Below are 20,033 nucleotides of genomic sequence, written 5' to 3'. Positions count from 1 at the left end.
GCATATCTAGTATGACAGCCAAAGATGATTCGATACTATGGCGAATATCAACCATGGCCTGCCACATTAAAAATGACGCCAGTTGTGTTGACATACCAGCCTTCATGTGTGCATCGACTTTGCTATGTGGAACAACAACAACATCTTTAGGGATATACTTCACCTCATTAAAGTACGATACGGGTGACTGAGTTGTCGGCAATGCAAAAGCAGTTTTGAAGAGTTCGCGCAGTGACCAATCATCTGCCTGGGCGTTCTTGTATGTTTGAAAAATTACGCTATACAAGAAAATGATCCCAATAGATACAAGTTTTGTGTGACGAGATAGCGTTTCATTAAAATTGCAATGCAACATACTGCACACGCATACTTTTATGCACGTTACGCATTCATATCCCAAAACGCGAGTACGTTCATGGACCTGCGGTGTACAAATGGCTGGCCTTGGTTCAGAGCAAGGTCTCTTAGGCTGCCTCAAATGCAGCTATTCATAAGCATGACACATCTATATCTTAGAGATTCGCACACGTGTGTGCCACGCAATACAAACGCTCAAAAAGCGGGAGGCATGGACGGGTATAGATGTTACTGTAAAACAAATTCATGGGTAAAAGGATCCTATCCTGGCTACCCTTTTGGATATTGGTTAGGTAAGCAACACCTTTCACTTAATGGCATGTTAAGGCTGCTCAACTCGCTGTGCAGAATTTTCCACGTACGCCCGTATCGTCCACCTCCACGCCCACGCGTCAGGCACACTGCGCATGCGCGCGGCACTAGGTTTACGAGCGCGCTGTGTGATGGAGACTGGTAAATTGGTGGTCATGGGGCCGTGCAAACGCTGGGGCACTGCCGGCGGCAAAGCGAAACGATGATTGACCAAGTTGTATGGGCCACAACCTTCGTGCATCTGTGGGTTGTGCGGCTGCCCGGGTATAAAAACGGCAGACCCATGGCAGTTGGCATCAGTTGCACAGCTGTCAGCCAGCCAGCCACACATCATGAAGGTGAGAGTTAGACGTGCGGTAGGGCATGATTGACACGGTGTTGGATGTCCAGATGTCTCGAGAAATGTTGCAAGCAGTGAGAAATGGACTGAACCCCGCAAAATTGGCTCCGATGTGACTAGGAATATGGTATAACTACAATTCCATTCGTAGTGATTCAGTTAACATGCATTTCATTCTTGTGGCCGTTGGTGTTATCATTTACTGATAACGACGTTGCCAGAAAACAAAAGTGCGGCTGTTGTCGTACATAGTTGTAAGCCAAAAGTTATTACAAGCCTTCATGGACAGTCAAGATCCCATTGCGTTGTGGGCATATGAGTTGAAAACTGACTGCCGAGAGTAAAATTAGGATAGCTGCCAATGGCTGTAAGCAATCCGCCAGTTTTATGACTTTTCGCTGAAATGAGAAGCATTGTTGGAACAGACCCAACTTAATGTTTTAGGCAGAAAGATTTATAGACATAGTTTTGCCTTTCCCGCATTAATCATGTAAGTATAACTCGATATGCAAAACAAGTTCTTCACAAACAGCCATAAACACATCAGTCATACAAGTGTGATGTCTAACCCATATACTTGCGTCCGGCTCTCGAACAACTTGTTCATACTGTTGCAGGTCTTCGTTGTCGCCGCCGTCCTGGCTGTTGTCGCCGCCGCCCCTGCCCCCGACTCCCCGTCATATCGCCCGGCCCCGTCCTACAAGCCGGCCCCCTACCACCCGGAGCCCCAGTACAAGGAGGAGGCTAAGCCGTTCGCTTACGACTACGCCGTCAACGACCACTACACCGGAGCCAACTTCGCCAAGAAGGAGGAGAGCGATGGGCACAACACCCAAGGCTATTACTCGGTGGCTCTGCCCGACGGCCGTGTCCAGCACGTCAAGTACGTTGCTGACGCTTACGGCGGCTACAACGCTGAAGTGACCTACGAGGGAGAGGCCACCTACCCCGAGTACCACCCCGCCCCTGCCTACAAGGCTGCCGCCCCTGCCTACCGTGCCGCTCCTGCTCACAGGCCTTACAAGGCCGCTGTGTCCTACTAAGAGGGAATACTAGCCCATATCACATATATGTATATCGGAAGACAGCTGGTGTGATATGTGATACCTGTACCTGATGAACGTGTGAATAAATGACGGAACTGAAGCCAGTCTCGTATCGGTCAAAGTAGGATAACATGGTTTGAGTAAGAACTTTAATCGATTGCGTGAAAGGCACCACAGATGCGTAACAGCCACAAGTGCAATGTTTTATGAGCACTATGCTCAATTGTCTTGCATCCATGTGAGAACGGACTGTAAGTTTGCAGGTTTTTAAACTTTATTTTGGTGCGCCTCTGTTGCAGCTGCGATATTACGCACCTCTTTTGAAAGATTGCAGTGAGGGAAGGAGCCTCACTTAGTGTGTGTTTAAGTTACTAACAAAATTATTGAATTTTGCAAGCAGAAAGTAGCGGCAAAAATCACAGCCTACAGCAGCGAGACAAGATTTTCGCTGTGATGTAGGTATCGCGTGGCATTGCGCATACTGCTAATGTTTAAGGCAGTTTGCTCCAGCATGTGTTCGTGCTGGCTTGTAGGGATAACCTGCGATATTTTCGTGATCTTTATCTATGGATTTCTTTAGAAAAAACTAAAGGTGGCTTTGCTCTGGTAAGATATAACCTAAAATTCTAAAATCAAACCTCAATTGAGCAAATTTCGATGTTCTATGAGCCATTCAGCACCGTGCATCCACACTGCATCAATGTTTCCATTCCCCATAGAGTCTTTACGACCTTATTTCGTTTTCATATACTTGTAAATCACACCACTTTCTTTCCCCGCAATTCATCGATCTTCATAAAAAAGTAATAGGGAGGGCCAAAATTCATGTTTGGAAGGGAGAGGGAGAACCGGACATGTTCTGCGCCTCCTCTTTAATACTTTTGGTGCTGACTTTAAAGTGCTATTGGTGGCCAGCTTAACATTTGGATGGGGGTAATTTTCCCCTCAATGAGCTGCAAATGTTGACGCATACCCGTCGCTGTTCGAACGCACACGCCATCTTTTTTCTGTGCTGTAAGCGGAGCCTGTGCTCCACTGCAGGGAAGTGCCGCACGGAGGCATTAACGTGTGAAGCCCTGAGCTGCGTTGTTTGCGTCAAGTTACTATGAAGGATTAATGGCGGCGGGGCCCTCCGACGTCAGACACAATCCTTGAGGCGTATTATTTGATGACTGTTGGGTGGTCGAGCCCAGAACGCGGGCTTGCATCAAGGCTGTGCGATCCAACTGCGTGCTCATCGCAAATTATGAGCACTGTCTCTGAATGAAGCCTTTTGTCTAAAGCCACATCGGTGACTGCAATTTTTCATTAAATTTGAAGTGATTTTTTTGGTATGAAACGGTCTTCTACTGCGGTGAGGAATACATATTGATCTCTGACTTGCGCTGGGCCTTTGGTGACATGTTTCATGATTTTAATCTTATTGGCTTGTGTTGCCCTGGGCGATGGTTTCACTACATTTGAACTTATTTGATAAAACCACCACTTCCACCACATGGTCACTCCGCGCCGCTGCTGTTTTTATCGAACAAATGGTCGCGCCTGACACTTGACGGACAGCGTTCATCTAAAAAAATGCACTGTATAAATCATCAAATAAGAATTAGGGGTTCCCTCGCCCTTCTGAAGTAGACAGGTATTCGTGACAGCGTCTCTGGCGGATTCATTTATCAGGGGAATTAGGGCCACAGTAGTGGCAAATTATCAGCCTAGGTCAATCGGACAGGGAGGGTCAAGGTCTATCAAAGGGCAGGATTCTGACTCCGCACTCATGTTCGGGTAGTATATCCTAACTGTATGCTCTCATATTAAACCGTCGACATACCGCTGAGAAAGGAATCATGGCGGCCATCAGTGGAACCCACACGTGAGCTAGCCGGCCGCTGATGGGCTAACCGGCCGCGCCGCAGTGCCATCGGAACGACATCTGAATCAACAGGTACTTCGTTGCAAACTTATCTCGGAGGGTCTTCTGTTACAAAGAAGCTAAGCGTAGCACCAGCACCCGATGTGTTTAACACTATAAATAGTATACCTCTTCGTGGGAGTGCAGCTTCGCAAACTACGTTGGGGACTTCAACAGGGGAAATTGGCACCCAAAATATGCCTAAAACCCGGTTTCTTCGGGAATTTGGATCACTTTTATAAACCTGGGACCTGTCCCCTAAATGAGCAGGAAACTAAATTACTTGCTCTTTTGCGCTTAAGGATCAAAATCAGGGACACTGTTTTTATGATAATGAACTCGAACTTTTTGGATCGATGGATTTCTGGGAACAGAGCTAATGCCATTCTAGGATTAGAGCTCAAGCCAAGCAGTGCTAGTTGTTTAAGCCCATACCTCTACCATCCGATCGTGCAGCTTCAGGTCAACAGCAGAATTTGGAGGTGAACGCTTATCCTGCCGCAACGCTCCGCACGGTCCGCCCTGCCCTACGGCGTGACATCTGACCTTTAGCGCGGCCGCTGCCACCGGCCGCAGGCCACACCTATCAAGCCCAAGTAGCGAGCGCCTAAAGTGGCCCAAACCCATCCCTCCACGTGAGGTTGAATCGAAAGGCAGGAGCTCTGACCAGCTGAGCTATCAGGACGATCATGATTTAAACGATTCCTGTGATGAAGATGAAGCAATACGACATGACATGATGAGCAGATTGGCGCAAAAGCGGAAATCTCAAGTTCAAGCGCCTCTTTTAACGATTTTGAAAATCAAACGGACCAGCGACACACCTCCCACACTCGGTCCAGCCTGCCGGCTGCAGCAGGCCACGCGTCCACCGCTGCTGCGGTTCGCCTTTATAGCCATCGCCGGCTGTGACGGACATCAGGCACGGTAACGCCACTCAGTCACTCCCAGCTATCAGTGCCCGCTACTTAGACAAATCGCTTGCTGGAAGGAAAACATGTTAAGAATCTTCTGCTATCTGCTGCCCGTTGCTATTTTCTAAGCTGTTAGGTCCATAGCAATATTGAATATCCTAGTTGGGCTACCAGTATATCCTAGTTGGACTAGTTGGACTTGGAGTTTGGGAACAGGGCTGATGCACTCTGTTTGACCCAGCACTGGAATTCTACTCTGATGGTAGACAGGAGAGCCCAGAACACAGTTCTCTGGCTCTTCATATGGAAGAGCACATGGGCAACAATTTAAGTGCTGTTGGATTTTGAATTTGGAACATACGGACGCTGAGATCTGACTCTGTCATTCTCAGCCGAACATTTAAGCTGTTTCCAAGCCTGGATCCAATCTTGTGATGCACTGGAGGCGCCGCCGCGCTACAGCGCTGGCGTACCTTCAGATGGCGGATCAATCTCTCGCCTGGATGAACAAAAAGGCTGGAGCGATGCCCCACCCGGGAGTCGGTCCATCTTTTCGTGTTTGATTGTGCGAAGGAGTTTTTGGTTATGTTGTGTTGTGCCAAACTATCAAACAAACTTCCAAGAAACCAAAGTCTCCCATCAATCTGATTTTATTTAGACTCGTATCAGGTACAGGTTACCAGGACAAATTTCACCTCACTTTGCAAACGTGGCAAATCATTCCCTCTTAGTACGCCACAGCAGGCTTGTAAGAAGGTGTGTAGGCAGGGGCAGGCTTGTAGGCAGGCTTGAAGGCAGGGGCGGGATGGCTGTAGACCGGACTGTAGGTAGGCCTATAAGCCGGGGAGGCAGCCTTGTAGGCAGGAGCGGGATGGTACTCGGGGTACTGGGCCTCTCCCTCGTAGGTCACCTCAGCGTTGTAGCCGCCGTAGTTGTCAGCGACGTACTTGACGTGCTGGACACGGCCGTCGGGCAGAGCCACCGAGTAATATCCCTGGGTGTTGTGGCCATCGCTCTCCTCCTTCTTGGCGAAGTTGGCGCCGGTGTAGTGGTCATTGACGGCGTAGTCATAGGCGAACGGCTTGGCTTCCTCCTTGTACTGGGACTCCGGGTGGTAGGGGGCCGGCTTGTAGGACAGGGCCGAGTGGTACGACGGGGAGTCGGGGGCCTGGGCAGCGGCTGCAACGGCCAGGACGGCGACGACGACGAAGACCTGCAATAGAATGAACGAACTGTTGGGAGAGCCAGACATGGAGGTCAGTGGTGATTGTAATAAAACGTTTTAAGGGGTTGACGATCAACGTCATTTGTAGCACATGCCAGTGACTGCACGCTGCACAAATTTTTGTCGGTCGAGCAATTAAGACACTTGCTCCATTCTGTGCCAGGGCTTGAACACCAGCGGAAACATACACACAAACACACACCTTCATGCTGTGTTCTTGAATGGCTGTTTACTTTGGAAGTGGTATCAGCTCTCATGGGGTGCTTTCTTTTATCTGCCAGTCGCCCACCGCACAGATACTCACTAAGGTCATGGCCTGGCCCAGTTTGCCAATCTCCGCCTCGTTTTGCCACCGGGACGTCTAGCACACTTGCAGTGCCCGCGATCGGGCACTGGAATCGGTTCGGGAACGGTTCGGTCATATCGGCTCGGAACGCTGTTCGCTGGACTGTGTCGCAGGCAGGCGTTGAAAAAGAAATGGAAAAGAGCACGTGGTATCAGAGATAAGACCAGGCCAGCCATCCCATTCTCTTTTTATTTTGTTTCTTCATGTGAGATCAAAACACAGTTCCACCTTTCCCTCCATTGTGTGAAATCACAAATCAGATCAGGGCAACCGTGCCATGCATTTTTCCTTTTTTCTTCAACGCCTGGCTGCGGCACAGTCCAGTGAACAGTGTTCCCAAACCGATGCGAAGTGCATAGCTTACGTGTAAACCGCTGTATCATGACGGCGCGAGCACTGCAAATGTGCTAGACGTCCCGGTGGCAAAACGGGGCGGCGATTGACCAAGCGGCCCGGCCGTGACCTTGCCTATCTGCGCGGTGGGCTGCTGGCCTATAAAAGAGCGCGCCCCATGAGAGCTGGTATCATTTCCATAGCGAACAGCCATTCAAGCACACAGCATGAAGGTGTGTGTGTGTGTGTGTGTGTGTGTGTGTGTGTGTGTGTGTGTGTGTGTGTTGTGTGTGTGTGTGTGTGTGTGTGTGTGTGTGTGTGTGTGTGTGTGTGTGTGTGTGTGTGTGTGTGTGTGTGTGTGTGTGTGTGTGTGTGTGTGTGTGTGTGTGTGTGTGTGTGTGTGTGTGTGTGTGTGTGTGTGCGCGCGATAGGTGTTCAGGTGCTGGCACAGAATGGAACAAGTGTCTCGATTGTTCGACCGGGGACAATTCATGTGGCGTTCAATCAATGTCATGTACAAGAAATGACACTAATAGTTAAACCAATTACGACGTGCAATTATAATCGCCATTGACTTTGATATGCAGGTCTCCCAACAACTTGTTCATGCTGTTGCAGGTCTTCGTTGTCGCCGCTGTCCTGGCTGTTGCTGCTGCTGCCCCGGCCCCTGACTCCCCGTCGTACCGCCCGGCTCCGTCCTACAAGCCGGCCCCCTACCACCCGGCCCCGTCCTACAAGCCGGCCCCCTACCACCCGGAGCCCCAGTACAAGGAGGAGGCTAAGCCGTTCGCTTACGACTACGCCGTCAACGACCACTACTCCGGAGCTAACTTCGCCAAGAAGGAGGAGAGCGATGGCCACAACACCCAGGGATATTACTCGGTGGCTCTGCCCGACGGCCGTGTTCAGCACGTCAAGTACGTCGCCGACCACTACGGTGGCTACAACGCTGAGGTCACCTACGAGGGAGAGGCCACCTACCCCGAGTACCACCCCGCTCCTGCCTACAAGGCTGCTGCTCCGGCCTACAAGCCCGCCTACAAGCCTGCCTACAAGCCTGCCCCGGCTTACAAGCCCGCCCCTGCCTACACACCTTCTTACAAGCCTGCTGTGGCCTACTAAAAGGGAGTAATTTATCATGCTTGCAGCGTGTTATGATATTTATCATCGCAATATGTACCTGATATGCGTCTGAATAAAACCGGATTGGTGGAAGACTTTGTTTGGAAGTACCCTGCGAGTATATGCTATAATACGTAATCAGCAATCATTTTCCAGAAGCGAGCTATTTAGTATGCTTAGCTTGACAAGTAGAAATGCTGCCATTTACTGTCCATTTTGTCTAAAACTGCATTACTGGCATCATGGCGATATTCAGAATGTAAACCGAGCAGGAACTGGATGACCCACGCAGAGGTCTTCTTTTGATTGGATGTCTCCCGTCGAGGGGGGCGATAAAGAGGCATAAAGTCAAAACATATTTACGAGGCATAAAGTCAGAACACATTTACGAGGCATATAGTCAGAACATCAGAACGCAATAGCATATAGCAAGACGTGTAGAAGGGACAAATGTCCCCCCCCCCCTCCCTCCTCTCCCTGTTGCCGGCAGGCAGGGCAGCAAGAGTATGTGCTTTCCCCAACCCCAAAATTTCAGGGGCCTTTTTTCCAAAACTAAAGTCGTTGTAACTACCCATAGATCACGAATATTCGTATCAGGCAGGCACCACACTTGTGTTGGAGAGCAAAAACTGGGCTTAGAAGACATTGCTGTACATGAAGAGGCTAGTTTTCTTGATCATGACGCCACCATTATAAATAAGGCGGCCCATGCCCTAGATCAGAAGGCATAATATAGCGATAAGGACGCCTCTTTACTGGCTCGGAAAACCCTGTTGCAGCCGATGAGACCACGTCCTGGGTTTGAGCCACGGTCATTATTCAGGATGCCCCATTTCTGGAACAGGACACCCCCTTTATGCTTCAGATGGCCGCGGTTTCTAATCAGGGTGCCGTGTTTTGCGATAACGAGGTCCCTTGGTTATATTTTGAGATTTCTTTGAGAATCGTCAGCGCCCTATTATGGACAAGGAATCCCCTCTATTCATCAGGAGAGCCTGTTTATGGGTTACCAACGTCCTTTGATGGGATGATTCGAAGGCCCCACTCTGTTCGTTATTGTCGTTGTCATTGGGGCTTTACGACGCACTCAGCTGCTGAGGCTATTTGGCGTCGCTTGCCTCCCTCCCTGGCCGGAAGGGCGGGCACCGCGGGGAATCGAACTCCGTACCTCTGATTCTCCAGACGCGCGAGGTTAACGCAGTCGCGTTCGCCACTACGCTACCCGCACACTCCCCCATTTTGTTTTTCACATTTATTCTCTTGGATATGGTGCATGTAACAGTTTAATAACAGACCACATGCCCTCGGTATACCTCTCCCTAAACGCGATACTGCCCTGGAGCCCCCCCCCCCCACCCCCTCTGCGAGGATGCCCCTCGAAAATCCAGCCCACCCCTACTCAAAATCCGTGGGGCCGCCTCGGGGGGGGGGGGGGAGGAACGACAAATTTGGCCAGAACTCCTGCGAAGTTGATTCGGATTCTCGCGAAAAGGCTGAGTTATAATGTGTGAGCCTTTTGGCTCAGCAGCGGAGTATATAAGATAGCCGGCCGCCATGCCTCCCCCCTCGGCTACGTGCCTGTGATGCCACCCACCCAAGCGGCCTTGCTGAAACCACGGGAAATAGCGTACAGCAACGCCGCACCACATGACAGATTGAGGACATATTCCCTCAGCATGTTTCGCAAAAAAATATTTTGTCCCAGTTTCTACGAGGCAACCGAGATTTTCATTAATTTCTGAGAAGTTATTTTTTTAGGTCCAATGCTACGGAAATCTCATTTCCTTGCCCTGTGTGGGAGATGCATGGTGACCTCTGGCAGTAAAACGGTAGATAACGACAGTTCTCAACAACATCGTTGATTCCGGATGGGCCGCGTGATATCTTGCGACCTTGTTGTGAATTCACATATTTACAAATTTGGCCCATCTAGCTTATTAGGTCATCCGTGGCTCTCGATCCCACACTCTACAAGCATTTTATTTGCCTTCATTCTACTAAGGGAGCCTTAAAGGTCCCTTTTATCAGCTCTTGAACTGTGCAACCTAGAGCCACCATTGGAAACTCTTGTCAGCGGTACCGGAGGGAGGTGACTGATCAATGACGACTGTGACCTGTGCAGGTAAAGTGAGGCCATAGAGGTCGGGCGTTGACTATCTTTCAGGGCGGTGCATGCGATGGGCAATAGTGAACAGAGACGAGTGTGCTCTGTTGTACGGCATGCCAACCCAGGGAAGCTGAAGCTGTTGCTGCATGGACTTGTCCGGCTGCATAAAAAACTACACAAATTACTGCAATGGAGAAAACGCCAGAAATACTTTTAACAACTGCAGATGCGTGCCCATTGGGCTCAAACTGGATTAGCGTCGAAAAATCATACCTGGTGACAAAATCAGGATTTGGCAAAGGTTGCCCTCAGTTCACCAGATTTATCAATCAGTTCACCATAGTAATTCATTTTAGAGTGACAGAGCTGAGGAAATTCGGTCCAAGAACCTCGTGCATTATCTTTGATTGTCATTGATACCTGAATGTAACCTCGATGACCCGACCCGACCTGACCCGACATGACCTCGAAATAACGGCATAGACCAACCGTCGCGAGTGTCATGGTCAGAAATCTCAGGCTGTCACAATGTGTGTTGACATGATAAAACTAAGTTTGCTAAAATTTCAGCTCTGTGCTGAAAACCGCTCGGAGGTTACTCCAGACAAATATCTCACGGGCTTCTAAGGCCCCTCGTATGGTGTGGGCTGTGTCTCAAATGGACCATCGCTGGACTCCTGAAATACCCGTCCAACTGCTGGATGGGAGAGGGATGAACTGATGCACAGAGGTGCAGCCAGTGACCATTATCTTTTTGTTCTTCCTGAAACTGATATTGGCAAAGTTTGTCACTTTATGGACCAAAAATATAATGTAATTAACACCACACTCGTGCCTCACTATCTCCCGGTCACCCTGAACGGTCACGGTCGAGTGAGTTGCTACTCTCGGCGTAGTAATTAAAGCAGCGCCGTGCAAGACATGATTAACATACTGAAACCGCTGATTGGCATCAAGGACTGCAGGGAATTGGCATGGTAACACGAAGCGAGCGAGGAAACACAGCAAATTAAGAAGTCGAGTTCATGGATGATGTGAGGCAGATACAATGAAAAAAGATATTTAAATGTTTTACATTCACTTTGACTTCATGCCTGGAAGTCAAGCGCTGAAAAACATTTCCCGAACGTGGTGTGCACCGTCCCAGTCGTCTTATGTGCACACAACTTTTTATCGCGGTTCGAGGTTCGTTGCCGTGAATGTACAGAAGCGTACATTCATAAGCATTTCATAAATTCCCAGCAGTTAAAACCACAGCGCTTCGATTTCTCAGGGAAGGCAGTGAAAAGATCACCCACCCCACACACCGGCATGACCGGTCGGCTCGGGCAGAAACAGTCCCGAAAGAGGTTGCATGCAGACTGGTCAGCTGTCTGTCATGGTAAGGCTCTCCGTGTTCTACACTTATGGTAGCGGTACCCAGCAACCCGCAGGTCGGTGTGTGCAGGTATGAGGACAGCTTTCGCGCCCCGCATGATAAGTGACCCACAAGCCGATACGGACATGGCTAAGTTTTGCACACAGCGATGAACAGTTTTTTTAATGTGACGTCTTTGTCAAAAGCGCGTTTAGTTCATCTTTAAAAGCTTCATCCATCCGCGCGGTGTAGTACAGAACACTGCATTTTACGACCGTTCTCGCTATTCAGATACCCCTTTACGACATACATGAAATTTTCGTGATCGCCTACTCGCTATCGCGTAGGCCTGCTATGCTGCATCCGAGCAAGGTCGACCCAAACAAGACCATGCTCATCCAATTTAGGGCCCAGCGTGAGTGCATTGTGGCTGGCTTCGTCGTAAATTCTGTGTGCATGCCGACCAAGCAGCCTAAGAAGGTCAAGGCGCTTGGTCTCGGGCATGACTCCGGTGCGACCGGACAATGGGACGACGGGGCGGCACCTTCGGGCATGCCGGCTCGCCCCGGGAATGTTGTCGCGTGCTTTCCCAGCGCGGTCAAGCAGGTTGTCAAAGAGCCGGTGAATTCCCACACGTACTCCAATCAATCTTTGTTTGGCCGCAGAGCTGTTCGGCTGGTTCAGGGCATCGCGGGGCTCGGTGGTTTCTAAGATGCAATGTTACTAAAACCGATCTGTTCGCACTAGCGATAGCTGGAGGAAACACACGGAGTTCGCGAAGAACCTTGGAGGAATTGACCCTAGCGGTGAACATCTTGTACTTAAACACGTTTAGACTTGCAGCATCTCCTGATTAAGATGACTGATTCATCCCGATGTCGTACAAGAGACCACAGCCTCCTGGTGTTTCCTGTTTTAATGTTGATGCTTCAGTGTGATGCCGGGCTCATAAGCACAATAGCCAATTTTAAATGCATGGCGATGCGCATACTTAGTGGTAGCTTAAGCTAAGGTTCAGGCACGACGGTCCTTTAAGCCAAAACAAATGTAAAATTGGCATTGGCTCCGTGGCTCCACGACTTCCATGCTGCAATGCATTGTCATCGAAAACACTTTCAGTATCAGCAAAGCAGTTCCACGGTGTTCGAAGGCAGGTGAAATATCAAACGGTTTTGTGCATTGAATTAAGCTAAGTCGAGTTTGTTTCGTAGATTGATCATCAATAAGTACTGACTAGTTTTGATAAGTTACAATCACCGAAAGCAGAATCCCTACACTTATGTAAACTCGTTAAACACAAATGGAAGCCAAATGCAAGAAGGAAGGGAGTGTGGAACTGCAAATGCAGAAAGTGCCTGGACTTAGTACGGAGTTTTCACGGAGTGTGCACTGCTGACATCGCGACCTATTCAATCATACCAGGCTTTCGTTTTCTTCTGGCTTCTGCACGTGTTACAACGACGTCCATAATGTACCTACGTCCGAAGTGAACAGGAGTTATGGCTGCTAGACAGGCACAGCGCGACCCGAATTTATATCACATTTTAATGGCTTGGGCTTGGACTCAGTTGGTCTCGGGAAGGAGCCAGGAAGCCGATGAGGATGAGCGGTTAGCACCAGAACTACGAGACTCATGTCCAGCATGGCACTGACAGATAGGACATGCCGTAACTTCGCGTGTCCAGAGGCCATGCGTGCGTGTGTAATCCAACACGACACAACAGCACATGCCCTGCTATCAGTCTCCATAGACGAGACCTCGATAGCGTGGTCGAACTGGGGCACGATAAGCCCGTGGGCGCGTCTGATGCCGGGCCGAGATGGAGCAGGCGGCGCGACCGGGAGGGGGTCCCGCGTGCAGCCCGGGGGCCGCGCCCACGCCCGCCGCCCTGCCCCGGCCCCCGGCGGCCGCCCCGGGCGGCGCTGCCCCGGCGGAGGCCGGCGGGCCGTGACCTCCCGCGCTCCGGCTATAAAAACTGACGTCCGCCAGCGAGCGGCACCAGTTGCCCTCTAGCACGGATCCAACCAACATGAAGGTATGGAGCGCCCACAGGCGGCAGCTGCCGCCGGCGCTGAAGCGAGACGGCGGCGGCGGCGCGGCGGCGGCGGCGGCGGCGGCGGCGGCGGCGGCGCTCGTAGCCCGGTCGCCGCGAGTCGGCAGCGTGGAGCGTGCGGTGCCAGCGTGGTGTGCGTGTGACGGGTCTCATATGCTTCTGGTGCTGAAGTCTGCTGCTCGCAGTTCCAACGCTGTCGCCCCGGGCAGAGTGCTTTCGTTCATCATACGTGGCGTCAAAAGTGCAGTGAAGGTGCCTCCTGGCCGGTGTGATAGTGTGTGACGCCGTGCAGGGACATCAGGACAGAGCTTTGAGACATCTCTCACGCATTATGTCGCCTTGTTTCAGGTCTTCATCGTCGCCGCCGTGCTGGCTGTTGCCGCCGCCGCCCCGGCCCCGGAGACGCCGGTGTACAAGCCCGCTCCGGCTCCCTACCACCCGGCCCCGGCGCCGTACAAGCCGGCCCCCTACCACCCGGCCCCGTCTTACAAGCCGGCCCCCTACCACCCGGAGCCCCAGTACAAGGAGGAGCCCAAGCCGTTCGCCTACGACTACGCTGTCAACGACCACTACACCGGCACCAACTTCGCCAAGAAGGAGGAGAGCGATGGCCACAACACCCAGGGATATTACTCGGTGGCTCTGCCCGACGGCCGCATCCAGCACGTCAAGTACGTCGCCGACCACTACGGTGGCTTCAACGCTGAGGTGACCTACGAGGGTGAGGCCCAGTACCCCGAGTACCACCCCGCCCCTGCCTACAAGCCCGCCCCCTACAAGCCTGCCCCTTACAAGCCTGCCCCTTACAAGCCCGCACCGGCTTACGCTCCCGCCTACAAGCCCAAGTACTAAGCAGTCCCATGTCTGAGAAGAATGTTAGTGTTGTGATATTTATCGTGAACGTCTGTACCTGTTGTACGTTGTAATAAAAGCCAGCGTGCTCACTTGACAGCCGGTTATCTGAGGTTGACTGGCGACGGAGTCCGCCCGTTGGTCGTGATAACGTTGAACCTTTCCGTACAGGCATGCAGAACGCACAGGTGCCGCGTGCATTTCACTTCCTAGAGCAGTCACCTGGCAGGCTAAGTGCTGTTATGGTCTCGATACCCTATGCAGCATTCTAACAAGTGATAGGCTGTGATTGCAGAGCCCGAGAGAGGGCTCCCGTACAGGGTAAGTCTCAGTAGCGGAAGACTCCCAAAACATGTAGTCCTGTCCCCCACTCTGCAGTTTCGTTAGTCCCTTGGCCCTGCTGCGGCGGGTAGTGTCGGCCAAAAGAGCATAAATTCAAACAAAATCAAGAGCTCTTCATCAGTGAAGAAAGGTGAAATAGCACTAGTCGGCAAAAGCTGAGATATCTGTCAACAAAAATTATCCGAGTCAAATGCAACCCTAGGCGTCTGTTCTCGTCGACCGAGAGCATTAAGCATCTAACCCCGGAGCTTTACCTGGAATATCTTTTGACTGACGCAAGGTATGATATTGAAATCGTCAGAATTCAAGTTTTCAACATCTTCACCTCATTGAAAAAATCGCAACGACAGTGCCTTTCTAGGGTGATTTAATGATGACCACTTGTGAGATTATCGGTTGCATTTCGCACTCGGGTGTGAAATAATTTGAGTGTATTGAACACATTCGTCATGAACTGTTGATATGCATCAATTTGCATTATCATGCTACAGTGCATGATGCAGCTCTTTTCATTTCAATAAGGTCGGGTTGTCCAAGGTGTAAGTGAGTCGAATGCGACGGGGTACTTGTGGTATTGCGGTTACGTTGCAGTCTCGGAAACCACAGGCAAGTGGTTCGACTCCCGTGGTTCTCACCCTTCCTGCTGGGGCGAGAGCCTGGCGACGCCATATAGCCCCAGCAGCTGAGTGGGTCGTAAAGCGCCAGTGACAAGAACAAGTCAAATGCGACGGATGAGAAAATATTTTCCTGAATAGTTGCCATTCCACGGCCAAACGGCTCACAGTCTCATTTGTTCCATTGTGGCACCACGCTTAGTCCGTGAAGTGTCGATGGTGGGGATTTTTGACACGAGACATGACCCGTTTGACCCAACGTGACAAGTCGAATGTCACTGCCACCGACGGTTTAGTATGGAGCATGAGCTCAGCGTGCCAAGAACAGCCGAACACTCAGTGGTGCACTCTAGGAATTTCCCAGAGTCCGCCATCTCCACTAGACGCGCGTGATCGAGCCGGAGGTGGCTGCTGCGGCGTCCGGGCTGACAGGCTGCGGCTCACTGATCCAGATGTAGGCTGATGACATGGGCGGTTTGCGCGAATGTCGAGACCTGGTCGAGATGCGCCTGCACAGCTCTCACTCGCTGATAACGCGTCCATGGACAAGCACGCATGACATTGCCACCGGTGTTGCTTGGCGGTGGCACCCCACAGTCAGAGAAAACAGCGCCAGCGTCGAATTCAGGCGGAGAGCAAACTGACGGGAAGGTGCGCACCTCCGCAGCGTTTCCAATCCCGACGTACCGCAGCACACGCGGCAGGACTGGCAGCGGAATCAGTCGCACTTTACCACTGACACAGCACAGCCTCACGTCCACGCCCTCGCATCACAGCGGCATCACAGAACGCACGCAGTCGGTTCGTGACACCAATGTCGTCATTATTTACCACCTGCACCGCTTCCGGTCAGCCAGCACCGCTTCCGGTCGACGATTCTCGAGCGAAGGCGTCTGTCCACTAGCGACGAATCATCGCTACAGCTGGCTCCGAACATTCGCCTCCCCTCGGGGCTGCTGCTCCCGCTCCTGCGCAGCTCACCGGGGACGCAGCCGCTCAAAGTTGGCACGCAGCTCTGCAGGCCGCTCCCCCTCGCTGCGCGAACCTCTGAAGCTGTCACCGCTCCGTATCTTGCATCTGCCCCCCCCCCCCCCCCTGGCAGCCACCTCTCCCTGGCGTGGTAGCCCGGTAGCTCTCGCCGTTTCGCGCTCACGTCGGGTGCAACACAGGCCCATGTTTCTCTCCACCTCCACCGGGCGGTGTTCCTCGGCAAAGCGAGCACAACGGCGACGCTGAGCGGCCGTCTGCCGTCTGCCGCCTGCCGTCATTTAACAGAGGTACTAACTCTTCACAAGAGTTAAACAATCGCACCAGAAACGCTGGCACTGCACAGCGTCAAGTATTTCTTCTTCATCCCTAAGGAAATGGTGTTAATGACTCGCAGGAGTGTGCGCAGGATTTCATAACGGGGGTGCAAGATAAAGACAATTCACTTAAAACTGAGTTAAGCGTACAACGGGCGCAAACGACTTCCTGCATTTTATATGACAGTATGGGATGTCCTCGACCTGACTTGTACATGTCTGCACGGAATGCTTAGCTCCCAACATTAAGTGACGTGCATAACAATGCTTACCATAAACTTTGCATGGCCGGGAAGGGGCACGTAGATGAGGGGGGGGGGGATATGTTCATTGTCGTGCCTCTGAGAGTTTTTGCGCTCAGCTTATATTCAGATTAGTGCTATTGCTAAGTGCTGTGAGTGACATATTTCGATTCACAATAGAAACCCTTTGCAGTGGCTGACATTCCAGATAAAAGCAAACACACTGAAAAGCTGCTGAGAATCCCAGCTTGCTCCCAAAGTCCGTCCGGTCCACCAATTCACGTGCTACTGCCACGGGGACGATCACAATTATATCTCGTGTCTCTCACGGGTGACCTGAAGGCCACATGTGCTCCAAACTGTGCGAAGGTCTTTTCTCAGACAGGTTCGATGCGGTAAAAATTGCGATTGCTGCTCTTGCCGTTACCAGGTGGCTGCCTGGAAAAGGCGGACGAATGGAACGCTCATACGGAAGTTTTGATACCAAACTTGCTGTTGCTCCTGCATGCTGTGTTTTCATGTTATGTTGGAATGGACTGACAAGCGAGGCATTCAAATCCACCGTCATGAGCATGTTTTGTTTTTCCTGGATGTGATCAGATTAGATTTGTAAACAAGGTTTGATGGTGCGCGCGTTGGACATAAAAGCTTGTACATGGATCGAAGTGGATCCTGAAAATTAAACACATGACAACGAGTTTTAAAAAAATTTTAAAGATGGGCCAATGGGGCAAATACCGCTCCCTAGGTAAACACATCTTGACTTCAGACACTATTTGTCACATTTCGGGAGCTGAAACCAATTGCAAATCTGAAAACCCACCCCAACCCCGCTTTGCGTAAATCGGGGTGCATGTATAGAGAGAGAAAACAAGATAGATGTCGAGGAGTATCATGCAACCAGCAGCGGCGACTTTACCTTCGGAACTGTTCTGATTTCAAGCTTTTGCAGGGAAGATCCGACGCGCCGCCGGATATCCCAAGTCCAGACATTGGGCGGGGCATCGGATCACCTCCCCCCCCCCTACCTGTGCCATAAGGTCCAGATTCCGGACCGCATGTCACAGGTTCGGTTCAGTTCCGTCATCCGGCGAACATGTGGCGTTAGATCGCTTTGTTAATGGTCAGCTGACAATGATCTTTAATATGCATGGGGACTTCATCGTCTATTTCCCGACAGCAAATGTTCCTCGGCCGCCAGGTCAAGGAGGTCAGAGAGGTTTGGTCACCAGAAAGTAATGCCAACAATTAACATCGAATTTCGACTGAAAAAGCTCAGCTGGATGCACTGCACGACTTCTGCTTCCCTCCCCTACACACCCCTGGTCAACAACGCCATATGGCAAAATGGCGATGCTAAAAACCGTGACACATTTCAAGGAAATCCCCCTACTTTTCACGAGTACGCTCGGTGGGACTGCCAGTACCGCTTTTTGAGGTTGTTTCTACTGACGTAAGCCATAGCTCACATATAGCCCTGAAGACAAAACGAGGTCCAACTCCACATTTCAACCCGCTGGGCTAGTTTGAAGTCTCAGGTTCCTTTGCAAGCAGCCATTCATCTGATGAGACCCTGCGCCTACCCAAGGACACTCCGCTTGGCTCAGCATGCTTGGTTTTGAGATGAGTTTCAACCGCACAGAACACCCCAGCCGATCATTGCATTGATTCTGATTCGCCGTTGGGGCCACTGCTACTCCTTTGGAATAGTATGTTTGTGTTGCCCGAGAGTGAAGGAGAGTACGAACTGAGACAATAATGTGACCGGTTCCTGATGGTGGTAATTTATGCTCGTAATCGCTCATCTTGCAAAAATGCGTGTAGGTTTCCGGCGATGTATCATGCAAGTTGATTAAACCATGTTTGAGCTTTTATTACACACAACAGACACGGACAAATACAATAAATATCACGCAGCCTAACTCAGGAAACATTTAATACTTCGGGGCGGGCTTGTAGGGGGCCGGGGCCGGCTTGTAGGCAGGAGCAGAGTGGTACTCGGGGTACTGGGCCTCTCCCTCGTAGGTCACCTCAGCGTTGAATCCGTCGTAGTGGTCAGCGACGTAGTTCACGGTCTGGACACGGCCGTCGGGCAGAGCCACGGTGTAGGAGCCCTGGGTGTTGTGGCCATCGCTCTTCTCGTTCTTGGCGAAGTTGGTGCCGGTGTAGTGGTCGTTGACGGCGTAGTCGTAGGCGTACGGCTTGGGCTCCTCCTTGTACTTGGGCTCCGGGTGGTAGGGGGCCGGCTTGTAGGGGGCCGGGGCGGGGCGGTATGAGGGTGACTCCGGGGCAGGGGCGGCGGCAGCGACGGCCAGGACGGCGGCAACAACGAAGACCTGTGAATTCAAAACAGCGGGCCGTGGTCAGAAAACCAAGTGATATACATGCAGTATATATACAAGCTACCAATTTTTCTGGATTGTCCTCCGAGTCACTTAAATATTGCATTGCAAAATAGATACAGGTGGTGTCGTGCGTTCGCTGTTTCAAGGATACAGATCAAGGCAAAATATCAATGCGTGTATTCGTGGGCATTTTAAATGCTTGATAGGGGTGCAAAGGTGGAAGGATACAAGGTGAGGGAGAAAGACAGAAAGAGAATGGGAAATGTGATATTGATTTGGGTGATTATGGTAGCAAGGAAGAGGAAAATTACAGACAGTGAAGGGCCAGGGATTCACCATGAAAGGTCCGCGACAACAAACAGCCGCTATCGACAGAGAGCCAAAGAAGGGGAGAGAGCTTGAGGCAGACAGAGAGAAAGAGAGAGAGAGAGAGAGGGGGGGGGAGGGAGAGAGAGAGGGAGAGAGAGGGACACAGACGACAGCACAGATCGATTCGCGGCGATCGGGGACTCCTCTCGACTCACCTTCATGTCTGGAGCTGGTGCGTTTGGTTAGCGCAACTGATGTCTGGCCGAAGCGAGCGGCCGCCTTTTATACGTGGGACCAGCTGTCGCCACGCCGCGGTCACGACGGCCCTGAGGCGCTTGGGTCACGGACCGCCAGCCGTGCCTCGGGCGCCTGCGCTCTGGCGGCCCTCCCAATCACGGGCAGGCGGCGACCGCTGCGCGCCGCGGGAGGCGCGACCTGTGTCGCCCCCGCTGACCCGGGGTCCCTTACAGAGGTCTTGATCGCAGTCCTCCGGGGTTTAGCGCAATCCGGACGGGCGCTTGGTTAAGCAGCCTTGAGCGCATCTGTTCGACGAGACCCGGGCCAGATGTCGAATGGCGTGAGACGCATTCGGCGTGTCGGCTCGTT

The 20,033-nt window shown here is 51.6% G+C and overlaps 3 protein-coding genes across 3 annotated transcripts; 2 read left to right on the top strand and 1 right to left on the bottom strand.

Moving 5' to 3' along the window:
* Positions 1-6,985: 6,985 nt before the first annotated feature.
* LOC119090435 (cuticle protein 7) lies at positions 6,986-7,987 on the top strand. Its single transcript, XM_037213237.1, has 2 exons — positions 6,986-7,012; positions 7,398-7,987. The coding sequence occupies exons 1-2, from the start codon at positions 7,007-7,009 to the stop codon at positions 7,899-7,901; spliced, it is 510 nt and encodes a 169-aa protein (XP_037069132.1). The 5' UTR covers positions 6,986-7,006; the 3' UTR covers positions 7,902-7,987.
* Positions 7,988-13,701: 5,714 nt separating this feature from the next.
* On the top strand, positions 13,702-14,370 carry LOC119090243 (cuticle protein 7-like; the record flags this gene model as incomplete). Its single annotated transcript, XM_037213028.1, has 1 exon — positions 13,702-14,370. A coding segment is annotated over one exon (570 nt), but the record flags the coding sequence as incomplete, so codon positions are not given.
* A 4,255-nt stretch (positions 14,371-18,625) lies between these two features.
* On the bottom strand, positions 18,626-19,648 carry LOC119090241 (cuticle protein 7). The gene is made up of 2 exons (XM_037213027.1): positions 19,643-19,648; positions 18,626-19,109 (listed from the first exon to the last, which is right to left on the bottom strand). The coding sequence occupies exons 1-2, from the start codon at positions 19,646-19,648 to the stop codon at positions 18,708-18,710; spliced, it is 408 nt and encodes a 135-aa protein (XP_037068922.1). The 3' UTR covers positions 18,626-18,707.
* Positions 19,649-20,033: the final 385 nt, after the last annotated feature.

Source organism: Pollicipes pollicipes, unplaced genomic scaffold (genome assembly GCF_011947565.3).
Source record: "Pollicipes pollicipes isolate AB1234 unplaced genomic scaffold, Ppol_2.1 Scaffold_3087;HRSCAF=3621_pilon_pilon_pilon, whole genome shotgun sequence".
Lineage (NCBI taxonomy): Eukaryota > Metazoa > Arthropoda > Thecostraca > Pollicipedomorpha > Pollicipedidae > Pollicipes > Pollicipes pollicipes.
The sequence above is the reverse complement of the archived record's forward strand: the minus strand, read 5'-3'. Positions and strand labels throughout refer to the sequence as shown.